At 56.4% G+C, this 12,358-nt stretch overlaps 2 protein-coding genes across 2 annotated transcripts; both read left to right on the top strand.

Annotated features, from left to right (window-relative positions):
* Window positions 1–794: 794 nt before the first annotated feature.
* On the top strand, window positions 795–5,672 carry KCNA7 (potassium voltage-gated channel subfamily A member 7). The gene is made up of 2 exons (XM_064293997.1): window positions 795–1,364; window positions 2,423–5,672. The coding sequence occupies exons 1-2, from the start codon at window positions 810–812 to the stop codon at window positions 3,236–3,238; spliced, it is 1,371 nt and encodes a 456-aa protein (XP_064150067.1). The 5' UTR covers window positions 795–809; the 3' UTR covers window positions 3,239–5,672.
* A 4,347-nt stretch (window positions 5,673–10,019) lies between these two features.
* Window positions 10,020–10,811, top strand: NTF4 (neurotrophin 4). The gene has a single exon (XM_010586513.3). It carries the CDS (start codon window positions 10,169–10,171, stop codon window positions 10,799–10,801), a length of 633 nt encoding a protein of 210 aa, XP_010584815.1. The 5' UTR covers window positions 10,020–10,168; the 3' UTR covers window positions 10,802–10,811.
* The last annotated feature ends 1,547 nt before the right edge of the window (window positions 10,812–12,358 follow it).

Below are 12,358 nucleotides of genomic sequence, written 5' to 3' on the forward strand. Positions count from 1 at the left end.
CCTCAGCCACCCTAAGGCCTCCAGAGGCTTCGAGACAGAAACTCACAGTAATTCAGAGATAGAGAAGAAAGAGATCTAAAGGGGAGATCCAGAGACCCACAAGAACCAGGGACAGAGACGCAGGGGAGCTAAGAGATAATGTGAGAGAAGAAACTCAGAAGAAACAAACACCCTAAGAGATGAGAGAAACAGAAACCAACGGAGGCAAGAGATAGACTGAGACAGAGACCCAGAGAGACAAGTGAGAAACAGGCCAGTTAGAGAGGCAGAGACATCGAGACGCAGAGACTGACACACACAAGCCCCCAGAGAGACGAAATTCAGAGATAATTCATCAATAGAGACCCAGGGCGATGAGACAGACTGAGATAGAGATGCACAGAGGCTGAGACAGAGAGACGTGAAAATAGGTGACTCTCACAAAGCGACTCAAGATGCTTACAGCAAGAGACGCTGAGACGAGAGACATATGGAAAACCGTTCCGGCGCAGGACTGAGGTCCGGACCAATACAGAGATGGAAGGAAAGCGGCCCCGAGAGTGGGCTAGACTCCGAGAGGGTGCAGCGCGGCGGCGGCGGCTGGGGCGGGGGACACAGGGAAGGCACCCCGGTAGAGGGCGCCCGGCCGCCCTCTGCCCAGAGGGGTCACGACGCCCCCTCCCCCGCGCCCTGGCCGGACCGCAGGGCTATTTTTACGCGCGGACACCGGACACCGGGCTGGGGCGGCGGCGGCGACGGCCGAGGCGGGGCCGGGCCGGGCCGGGCGGCGGGGCCACACGTCCGTCGGGGTCGCCGGGGCTGTGCCCGCCATGGAGCCGCGGTGCCCGCCGCCGTGCGGCTGCTGCGAGCGGGTAGTGCTCAACGTGGCCGGGCTGCGCTTCGAGACGCGGGCGCGCACGCTGGACCGCTTCCCGGACACGCTTCTCGGGGACCCAGCGCGCCGCAGCCGCTTCTACGACGGCGCGCGCCGCGAGTACTTCTTCGACCGGCACCGGCCCAGCTTCGACGCCGTGCTCTACTATTACCAGTCTGGCGGGCGGCTGCGGCGTCCGGCGCACGTGCCGCTCGACGTCTTCCTGGAGGAGGTGGCCTTCTACGGGCTGGGCGCAGCGGCGCTAGCGCGCCTCCGGGAGGACGAGGGCTGCGCCGCGCCGCCCGAGCGCCCTCTGCCCCGCCGTGCCTTCGCACGCCAGCTATGGCTGCTCTTCGAATTCCCCGAGAGCTCGCAGGCCGCACGTGTGCTGGCTGTCGTCTCCGTGCTGGTCATCCTCGTCTCCATCGTTGTCTTCTGCCTCGAGACGCTGCCCGACTTCCGCGACGACCGCGACAGCCCGGGGCTTGCTGCAGTGGCCGCCGCTGGCCCGGTGAGGGGCGGGGCCAGGGCGGAGAGAGGCGGGGTTTTGAAGAACCTGGGCGGGGTCCAGGGGGCCTGGGAGGGCTTGGCCAATCATAAGGCGGGGCAAGGGGCGGTAAGAGGCGGGGTTTCTGGGGGGCGGGGCCTGCTTGAGGGTGGACAGTACATCGGGGGCCAATCAAATGGCAGGGCAGGGAGTTGGCTGTGAGGGGTGAGCAACCCAGAGACAAGGGTTGGACCTCACCGCTAAAAGCTGGGTTGGGGGCAGGGAAGGTATAACTTAATAGGGGCGGAGCCTGAATGTTTGAGTAGGAGGACCTAACCTATCAGAAGGCAGGGAAGTGGTAGGTGAGAAACAAGGCCTATGGAGGGTAAGGCCCTCAGTGCAGGTGCGGTGCAGGGGAGGGGGACAGAAACATTAAGGAATCGAACCTGAGAGACAAAGGAGGGCCTGAAAATGGGGGCACTGTGAGGCTGGCAGCGACCAGTCTGAAGAATGAGCTGGAGACACTGAGAACTGGGCCTGGAGAAAGCAAGCTGAGGGAGCTAAAGGCAGAAGGATGGGGCCTAGGGATGGGATAGGAGGATCCGATCCCCAAGGAGCCCTGGCTGAGGGCTGTGAGATGGGGGTTCTGAGGGTTTGGCCTGCAGAGAGGATCTATAACCATTACAGCCTGGGCTTGGGCAGGGGAGGGCCAGGAAAGTCAGGGCACAGGGAGGCAGGGCCAGGGCGGGACCTCCAACTAGAAAATCAATGCTGGGGCAGCGGGGGTTTGGAAGGGACGATGCAGAATCCCTCTCAAGCATCCTTTAGGGAGCCAGGGCCAGTGAAGGGGCAGGGTCTACCACACCAGGTAAGGTCCAGCCACACCAGGTAAGGTCAGGTCTTCCAGCCTCTATCCCAGGGGTCCTGGAAGGAGTCTGGGACAGCGGGGTTGTTGGGGGCCTTGAGGTGGAGGCTACTGACTAGTCTGTAGAGAAGAGGTTGAATATTTAAACATCGAATATGGCTGTCCCACTGTGTCTTGGCCCTGGCCTGGTTCTCCCTGAACCCCTTCCTCCCTGCAGTTTCCTGCTCGGCTGAATGGTTCCAACCTGGTGCCTGGACCCCTGCCCCGCATGCCCTTCGATGACCCGTTCTTTGTGGTGGAGACACTGTGCATCTGTTGGTTCTCCTTCGAGCTGCTGGTGCGTCTGATGACATGCCCGAGCAAGGCAGCCTTCTTCAAGAACGTGATGAACCTCATCGATTTTGTGGCTATCGTACCCTACTTTGTAGCACTGGGCACGGAGCTGGCCCGGCAGCGGGGGGTGGGCCAGCCGGCCATGTCACTGGCCATCCTGCGAGTCATCCGACTGGTGCGTGTTTTCCGCATCTTCAAGCTTTCCCGGCACTCGAAGGGACTGCAGATTTTGGGCCAGACGTTGCGGGCCTCCATGCGTGAGCTGGGCCTCCTCATCTTCTTCCTCTTCATTGGTGTGGTCCTCTTCTCCAGCGCAGTCTACTTTGCTGAGGTCGACCGAGCGGACACCCATTTCACCAGCATCCCTGAGTCCTTCTGGTGGGCAGTGGTCACCATGACCACAGTTGGCTATGGAGACATGGTGCCCGTCACTGTGGGTGGCAAGATTGTGGGGTCTCTGTGCGCCATCGCTGGCGTGCTGACCATTTCCCTGCCTGTTCCAGTCATTGTCTCCAACTTCAGCTACTTTTACCACCGGGAGACAGAGGGCGAAGAGGAAGGGATGTTCAGCCATGTGGACACACAGCCCTGTGGCATACTGGAGGGCAAAGCCAATGGGGGGTTAATGGATGGAGAGGTGCCTGAGCTACCACCTCCACTCTGGTCCCCCCCTGGGAAACACCTGGTCACTGAAGTGTGAGGGACAGTTGAGGCCTCTGGAACCTCACACCTCCTTGGAGGGAGGGAGGGAAGGGAAGAGGGAAAGACCAGGGGGAGGGGGTTGGGTTTAGGAAGAAGTAGGTTAGGTGGTATTGAGTGGGGGAACACAGATTCTTGTTGGGTCTTGGAGTTGTGTGGTAACAAACTTGAGAGCAATGGGTTTGGTTTTGGGTTTGGTGAGGACCTCCTTAGGTGGCAATGAATGGCAATGGGTTGTGTCCAGTTGAATTGTTGCATCTCTGTGTAGGTGACTCCATTGGTTTGTATTGCATTGGGTTATGCAAGGCTTGTGGGGCTCTTTGGGGTAGAGTTGAGATAGGTTTGGTCATATGGTTGTATGAATTTCCTAGGTCCATGTTGGGTTGTGTTGGATTGTGAGTCTGAGTCTTGTCAAACTGTATTGTGCAGATTCTGTGGTTTTGAGTCCCCTAGGCTACTAACCAAAAGGTCAGCAGTTCAAATTCTCCAGCTGCTCCTTGGAAACCCTATGAGGCAGTTCTGCTCTGTCCTATAGGGTCACTATGAGTCAGAATCGACTCAACAGCAATAGGTCTTGTCTCTGGTCAGGGCCATGTTGGGTTAAGTTAGGTGGTCACCCATGGCACTGTTGCGATTGATCACATGGTTACACATTGCATTGTTGAGTTGGATTGACACACGTTGGCAATTGCTCAGCTTTATGATTCTTCTAGGGCCGTGTTATTTTAGGTTCTGCGAAGTCATGTAGAAATAGGAAAAGTCAAGTGATACAGTGTGAGCTTTCTAGGTCACCCTGGACTAAGGTGGATTGGAAGATATACCTGTGTGAGTCTTTTAGGGTTCTGTTAGATTGAGTAGTGTAGAGTTATGTGTATGGAAGTCTTTCAGGGCCACAACTGAGTTGAGCTATATTGAGTGGTATAATCATGTGAGTCTCGTAGGGCCAGTTCAGTAGGGTCATATGATTGACTTGAATTACATTGAGTGTGTCATTGTATGAGTCCTGTAGGAATGTTGGATTGAGCTTTACTGTATGTATGTATGAGTTCTGTAGGGCCATGTTGAGTTGTTTAGGATTTAGCTGTAGCACCAGGACCCAAGGATAACAACATAGGGGAGGAATTATGGATGGGGGAGTAAGCATGGCGTTGTGGGCCCTGAGAAGATATGCCAACTGGCTTAGCCAGCGTAACTCCATAAGGGAGCAAGGTTGGATTCTGTATTTGTGGATTCAGCTATTCATCCGGAGAGGCGCTGGGTGAACCAGGGAAATGTGGACACTCCTTCCATTCACACAACCTGCTTTGTTTTGCCATTCAAAACCCTTCTCTATCTGTCCTTCTCTGCATTTTTGCTCTCAGATAAGGAGATTAGGGCCACGGGAAGAGGGAGAGGAGAGAATACTGTTTGTACCCTGTTTAGACATGATGGGGGCACAGACACCAAAAGCAGGATACAGGGACCCACAGAGGTATTGAATTAGAGAGAGAAGAAGGGACAGAAATTCAGAGAGGAGGAACAGAGACCAAAGAGAGAGGGACAGAGACCTAGAGTAAGAGGAGGGAGAGAGACCCTGAGAAAGGGGAATAAAGACCCAGAGAGAGAGGGGGACAGAGACCTAGAAAGAGACGGGAACAGAGACCTGGAGAGAGAGGAGGACAGACAGTCAGAGAGAAAGGGGAACAGGGACCCAGAGAGACAGGGACAGACACCCAGACAGAGAGAAGAGGACAGAGACCCAGAAAAAAGGGGATAGAAATTCAAAGAGAGAGGCGGACAGAGACCAAGTTTGGAGGATAGAGACCCAGAGGGGGGTGTGAGACCCAGAGGGGGGTGTCATGCACCAGAGAATGACAGACACCCAGAGATGGAGACAGATCATAGAGGCCCCAGAGAAAGAGAACCAAAAGAGGAAAAGGCAGAAAAAGTCAATACCCCTAAACCCAAGAGAAAGACACAGATTCTCGATTTTACAAAACTATAAAGAGATCCTACACCAGGGTCTGTCGCCCAATCTCCCCACAGCTCAGGAAAGCTGTCAGCCACACTGGGTATCTCATCTGCTTTCCAGGGGAGAGACCCAAGTGTCAGAGAAAGGGAGAGGCTTTCCAAGGTCGCAGAGCAAGTCGCCAGGGCCGGAACTTGTGGCAGGCTGCCTGACTCCACATGCCCCCATCCGCCTGGGACACCCATGGCCTCTCAAGTTCAGTAGCCTCATTTCTGGCAGATAAAGAAATTGAGGCACAGAGGGAGGGGTGTTACCTAAGGTGGCAAAGCCAAATTTTTTCAGAGCAAAAAGGGCATTTGGAGGACAATGATAATAATGGTGATGTCGATGGTTATAATCACTAACACATACAGGGCTTCCTACGTACCAGGCATCAATCGAAGGACTTGTATTAATTTATTAAACTCATCCAGTGGTTTACAGAGTATTGTTGTCATTGTTTTTGGATATAATTACCCTTCCCCCCCCCCTTCTTTAATTTGGTCAAATGAAATCTTATTTAGAGGCATCAGTGGGAAATGTCAGAGAGGAACTGGTTTGGGAGGAACACACATCCTTTCTAGTTCTTCTTGGCAACTCAAAATGCAGCTAAGGAATTCCATTTGGAAACGACTGATTTAATCCAACCACTTTTTTATACAGAGAAAGAGAGAAAAAGGTACAGATAACGAGAAGACTTTGGTAAAGGTTGTAAATAGTATAACCTTTAGGTAATTACTTCTTGCTTAAATAGAAAGGAAGTCATGTCTAGAGACAGAAATGGAGACAGACCCCCTACAGTGACAGAGACAAGCAGATGCTTAGAGTGAAGACCCCAGCACAGAGACCCAAAGAGGGAGGTGGATGCAGAGAGGGACTGAGACCTGGAGAAAGGGTAGCAATTCAAGGGGAGGAGGCAGAGCAAGAGAGAGGAGGACAGAGACCCAGACAGTGGGACACAGGGACCCAGAGAGATAGAGGAAGACAGATACCCAGACAGAAGGGGACAGAGACCCAGAGAGAAGGGGACAGAGACCCGGAGAGAGGTGGGCAGAGACTCAGAGAGGGGGACAGAGACCCAAAGAGGGGTGACAGACCCAGAGAGAGAGGGACAGAAACCAGATAGAGGGAAGGACAGAATCCGGGGTGGGGGGGGGCAAGACCCAGAGAGAGGGAGACAAAGACCAGAGAGGAGGGGACAGAGACCCAGAGTAAGGCACAGAGAGACTCAGAAAGAGGGACAGAGACCCAGAGAAAGAGAGGAACAGACACCTATGGGCAGGGCAGAGCTTGAGGAGACCCTCCCACTATTTTTGTTATCCTTCTTTGAAAACTCAGCCCTGCTACCTCATCAGAAACCTGACTTTACACAGAGCCCCTGTGGTAGGGGGTGGAATGAGGGAAAGTGTGCTGAGGTCAGGGAGATGACCCAGAGGCTGGGAAGGTACTCCTCCCCCAGCTCCAATAAACAACTGCAGCCGCCTTCTATGCACCCTTGGCTGGGATGAGGAGGTGGAGAGGGGAACACCCTAACTAGGGGACACCCTTCCTGCCACCTTGCCATGCTATATTTAGGCTGAGGGAGGGGTACGGGATGACCCCCCAAGACGGGTGTCAGCTTTCCTCCTGAAAATAGCTCAGGGGGAGGGGAGTGGAGTCCCGGGGTGGAGGTGTTGTAGGGTGACCGGCCCTGTGGTATAACTGTCCCGGGGCTCTCTCCAACTTCATCTTTCTTGGGGTTTCGTGGGGTCTCTGTCCCCCTCTCCCTGAAACTCTGTCTCCACTCTTTGTCTTGGTTTCTGTCACTTTTTATTTCTGTGCCTTTCCCCTTTTCTGCCTTCATCGTTCACTATCCACTCTTTCTCTAAGCAGGTCATTCTATTAGAAATACACCTTTATGTGAGTTCCATACTACCTGCAATTTCTCTTGGCTGAGCTCAGGGCCCGACGACCCTCTCCACAGTCCCCACCCAGGAAATTCCAGGATAGAGGACCATGTGGGAGAGCCCCCCACATTCACTGCCCCCCAGGGCCTCGGATCTTATCACTGCCCAAGTCCAGCTGGTTAATGTCTGGCACGGAGCTCCTGGGAAAGTGGGGATGTGAGCAGAGGGTGGGAATCTGCCCCAGCATTGACACTAAATTGGCAAAAGAAGGCAAAAGAATCTCAAAGCCCAGACTCTTGGATATGACGGAGGAGGGGGCTGGGGTCTGACTCCCGAGTGTGAGGAAGGAGGGGGCTGGGGGCCCAGACCTCTCAGTCTGAGGAAGGAGGGGGCTGGGGGCTCAGACCCCTCAGTCTGAGGGAAGAGGGGGCTGAGTGCCTGGACCCCTGACTTTGAGGGAGAAGGTTGGGGACCCCAACTCCTGGGTCTGAGGGAGGAAGGGGCTGGGGTCCTGGACTTCTGAGTCTGAGGGTGCTGGGACCCGTACTCCCGGGTCTGGGGGCGGAGGGGGCTGGGGGGCCCGGATTTCCGGGTCTGAAGGAGGAGAGGGCCGGGGCCCGTACTCCTGATTATGAGGGAAGGCGAACTGGGGCTGGGGAAGCCCTGATTTCCAGGTCTGAGGGAGGAGGCAGCTGGGGGCCCGGACTCCCGGGTCTAACGTAGGAGGGCGCAAGGGGCTGGGATTCCTGGGTCAGAGGGAGGAGGGGGCCGGGGGGCCGGGGGCCCGGACTGCCCCCGGGACCGAGAACCGCCGCGTGCGAGCTAGCGGCCCGGCTCCCGCGGTCCGGCGCGAGTGGAAGTCGGCCCCGGCCCCGCCCCGCCGATGGCCCGCCCCCGCCCCCGCCCCCGCCCCCGCCCCCGCCCCGGGCCCTCCCGAGCGTGTGCGGCGCGGAGCCGGCGGGCGCGGGCGGCCCTGCAGACAGCGAGCGGGAGGTGGAGCCGCCGCCGCGCCAGGGGCCGCCGAGGAGCCAAGGACGGCGCCCCAGGTAAGAGCCTCCCGCCTCCGCCCCCGGGATGCCGGCGTCCGGGTCGCCCTGCCCCCGGGTGGGGAGGGGAGGGGGCGGGGCCGGTGGGGGCGGGGCTTGGCGGAGGAAACTGAGGCAGGAGCGCAGTGTCCGGGATATCCAGTGCGTCCCCCCCCAGCAGGGTCTCAGGAGTCCTGCCCTTCAGTCCAAACCGTCTGGTGGAAGGAGGGGCCTGGGAGTCTGCATTTTCAGTACCTGGAGAGGAGGGACCTGAACACCAGAACTCCTGGGTCCCGAGGGAGGAGGGTCCTGCGGGCCCATCAACTCCCTGGTGTGAGGGAGGAGGGAGATTGGGGCTAGAACTCCTGGGTCTGAGGGAGGAGTGGTCCGGGATTCCTGGACACCTGAGTACACGAGAGGAGGGAGCTGGGGGCCGGACTCCTGGGTCTGAGGGAGGAGGGGTCGGGGACCTGGATCCTGGGTCTGAGGGGAGGGAGCGGGGGCCTGAACTCAGGATCTGGGAGAGGAGGGCCTGGGGACTCGGACTCCTGAGTTTGAGCGAGGAGGGAACTGGGGCCCCCCGACCCCTGGGTCTGAGGATGAGGGGGGTGGAAGCTGGGACTCCTGGTCCTGGCTGGGGCAACATGCGCTCCTCTTCACACCCCACCCTTTCCGTTTCCCATCTCTGCGCCAGGGCAAGCAGCCACTCCAGGTATGTACTGTAGAAGTCTTGGGCGGGCCCTGGCCTGTCCTGTGAGGAGGGAACATTCCAGGAAGCAGCCTCGGGGACCCAGGGCCCTTAGGGACCCGGGTGTCCAGGCCCGGCCCGCGCCGCCCCCGCCGAGTCTGGGAGATGAATGGGCCGGGGAGGAGGATGTAATCTTTTCCAGCCTCCTCCATCCGCTGCCTCTCCCCTCCCCCCATCCCAGCCAGGAACCATCACCTGGGCAGGGAAGGGGCCTCTGGGAAGGGGGCGGCCCAACTCCTGGGTACCTTGTGTAGTAAGAGGAAAGCAGGGAAAGGCATATCAGGGTCTCATCCCTCCCCCCACCTGTCTATCCAATCTGCCTGTTCCTCCTTCTCCCTAGGTGGTTGCCCCCTCCTTCTCCTGAAATGTCAGGAAGGAGGGGGCCAACTGTGTCCCCCACAGGGGCCCCCTGGAGCCTGGGGGCCCCCAGCCCGGGAGCTTGGAGGCGGAGGAGGTGCTGACAGGTCTGGTAACCACCCCCTGCTTCCCAGCCCTCTCCGGGATACCCTTTCCCAGATCCACGGGCTTCTAGAATATTGTAGAGAAACTGCAGTAGCCACACCCCCCACAGCATCTCCCAGTCCTGGGTCTAGTTCACAGACAGAGAAACGGAGTCCTTGCCTGAGAGGGGGAGTGTCTTGCCGTGTTAGTGGCAGTTTTCAGCTGAACTTGGGTCTTCCCAGGATCCCAGAACTTGGCCTTTCTCAAAATTTTGGAACTCACACCTCTTCCAAGCAGCAGGATTTGGGGTTCCTCAGGGTTATAGAGGTAAGATGGGCAAGTGAAATTGCCCAGGGTGGGTTCAAGTCCCGTCACTGTCGCTTGCTAGCTGTGTGACCTGGTGCCTGTAACAAGTCTCTCTGAGCCTGTGTTTCCTCATTTGTTTTTTATTATTACTGTTGTTAGTTGCCATAGGGTCAATTCCAACTCATGGCGATGCAGAGTAGAACTGAGCTGCTTAAGGTTTTCAGGGCTGTGACCCTTCAGAAGCAGATTGCCAGCCCTTTCTTCCGAGGCACCTCTGGGTGGGTTCAAAATACCAATCTTTCAAGTTGAAAGCTTAACTGTTTGCACCACCCGGGGACTCCTCGTATTAGTAATAGTAATAGAATATTTATTACTAATTTAGAAGTTGGGTATTATCCAAGTCCCAGAATATAGGGTCCTTAAAAATTCTAGAACAAGGGCCTCCCCATGGTTCTGACATGCAGGCTTCCCTGGGGTTCCCAGCTTTTGCAGTCTTCTCTAACCCCAGCTCCCCCTCTCTCTTCAGGTGCTCAGCAAGATGCTCCCCCACCCCTCCAGCTCTCTCCCCATCCTCCTCCTCTTCCTCCTCCCCAGCATCCCATCAGAGCCCCGTCCCCCACCCACACCACTACCCCCATTTCTGGCCCCTGAGTGGGACCTCCTGTCCCCTCGAGTAGCCCTGTCCCGGGGCGCCCCCACAGGGCCCCCCTTGCTCTTTGTGTTGGAGGCTGGGGCCTTTGGGGAGCCTGGGGGCACTCCAGCCAACCGCAGTCGCCGCGGGGTGAGCGAGACAGCACCTGCCAGTCGCAGGGGTGAGCTGGCTGTGTGCGATGCAGTCAGTGGCTGGGTGACAGACCGCCGGACAGCCGTGGACCTGCGTGGGCGTGAGGTGGAGGTGCTGGGCGAGGTGCCTGCAGCTGGCGGCAGCCCCCTCCGCCAGTACTTCTTTGAGACCCGATGCAAGGCGGAAAACGCTGAGGAAGGTGACCCTGGTGGGGGTGGCGCGGGCTGCCGGGGTGTAGACCGGCGACACTGGGTATCTGAGTGCAAGGCCAAACAGTCCTACGTGCGGGCATTGACCGCTGATGCCCAGGGCCGTGTGGGCTGGCGATGGATTCGAATTGACACTGCCTGCGTCTGCACACTCCTCAGCCGTACTGGCCGGGCCTGAGGCTGGGCCCGGGAACTGGACAGGCCAAGGAAGAAGACACCTGGATGCTGAAGGACCTTGGGGAAGGCCTGGCTGTGCTGGGGGTCTGTTTGCAAATTTGTCAAATGCATGCCAAATCCCAGCTCTTTGATTTTAAGAGCTCAATCTGTGTAGGACAGGTGATAAAACCAAGTGGGGTATTGAAAGATGAATAGTTCTGCTGGAGGATAATGATGATGATGATGATAGCCAATATTTACTTAGTGTATATCAGCCCTAATACATAACACCTCAGATAACTCTCTTGGATTGGACCATTGGAGGCCCTCAGCTTCTAAATTGCTGACCCTTCATTTTCAGAGGATACTGCCTGGCCCACCCTGGAGAGAGGGATAAGAAGGGTGATATGTCAATAAGTGGGTGAGAGAGCTTAAAATCAGCCAGAAGACCTTAAGAACATGACCTCATGGAAAGGCCTTTGAGTATCTGGGAACCAGGGCTCAAATGAGAAATCTTGCTTGGTCAGAAGGCGAAGTGTTGGTTTAGAACTTTGAAACTGTCTTGAAAAGTAGTGAGCCCCCCATCACACGGGGAGTACAAGTAAGGTTGGATGATAGGAGGTGAGGATGCTGGAAAGTTCAGCCCTGTGCAGGGAGTTGGGGTCAGGTTTCTATCTCTCCCATCCCCACCTCAGACTTTACCCACATTGGGAAAGAAATAGACCTTAAAATCATCTGGCTTGAGTAAGACATTGGGTTTTGACCAGATGGCCTGCCCTGGGTTAGGATCAGGTGTCATTGGGAAACTGACGGGCCTTGAGTACCAAAAAAAAACCCAAACCCATTGCCTTCGAGTCGATTCTGACTCATAGCAACCCTACAGTAGTGTCGAGAAAATCCACAGAAAGGCCCCCAGAAGGCTGAATGGTAGAACAGTGGAACCCTGGGCCAGGCTGTAGAAGGCAGCCTCAGTTTTCCCTGCCTGAGAGTGGGCTGGTAGGATGAGATCATGGGGCCAAAGAAGCAGAGCCCTTGACCAAAAGGCCTTTAAAAGGAGGTGAGGAGGGAAGCCAGGGGCAGACCCCCACACCCCCAGGATACCCTTTCATGTATAACCACTCCATAGTCCCACCCCTCTTGCCAACACACACACACACCCCAAACCAAAACAAAAAACAACAAAAAAAAAACCTCACTGTATAGTTAATTCCAACCCATAGCAACCCCACGTGCTACAGAGTAGAGCTGTTTCATGGGTTTTTTTTTTGGCTGTAATCTTTAGGGAAGAACATCACCAGGCCTTTCTTCCGTGACCTGGGTGGGTCTGAACTGCCAACCTTTAGATTAGTAGTCCAGCACAAACCATTAGCACCACCCAGGGACCTTCACACATGTGCGCGTGCAAACACACACACATTCTTTTAGGGCCACCTTGAGCTAGGGACGTAGACATTCCCCTTCCCCCACCAACACAGACTGGATCCCTGGGAAGGGCTAGGGGGAAGGTTGGGAGGGGTCTGATTTCCTCTGTTTCTACTTCTCTGCCTTCTAGATCTCTGGTTCCCACTCTGTCTCACTT

Source organism: Loxodonta africana, chromosome 11 (assembly GCF_030014295.1).
Source record: "Loxodonta africana isolate mLoxAfr1 chromosome 11, mLoxAfr1.hap2, whole genome shotgun sequence".
Taxonomy (NCBI): Eukaryota; Metazoa; Chordata; class Mammalia; order Proboscidea; family Elephantidae; genus Loxodonta; species Loxodonta africana.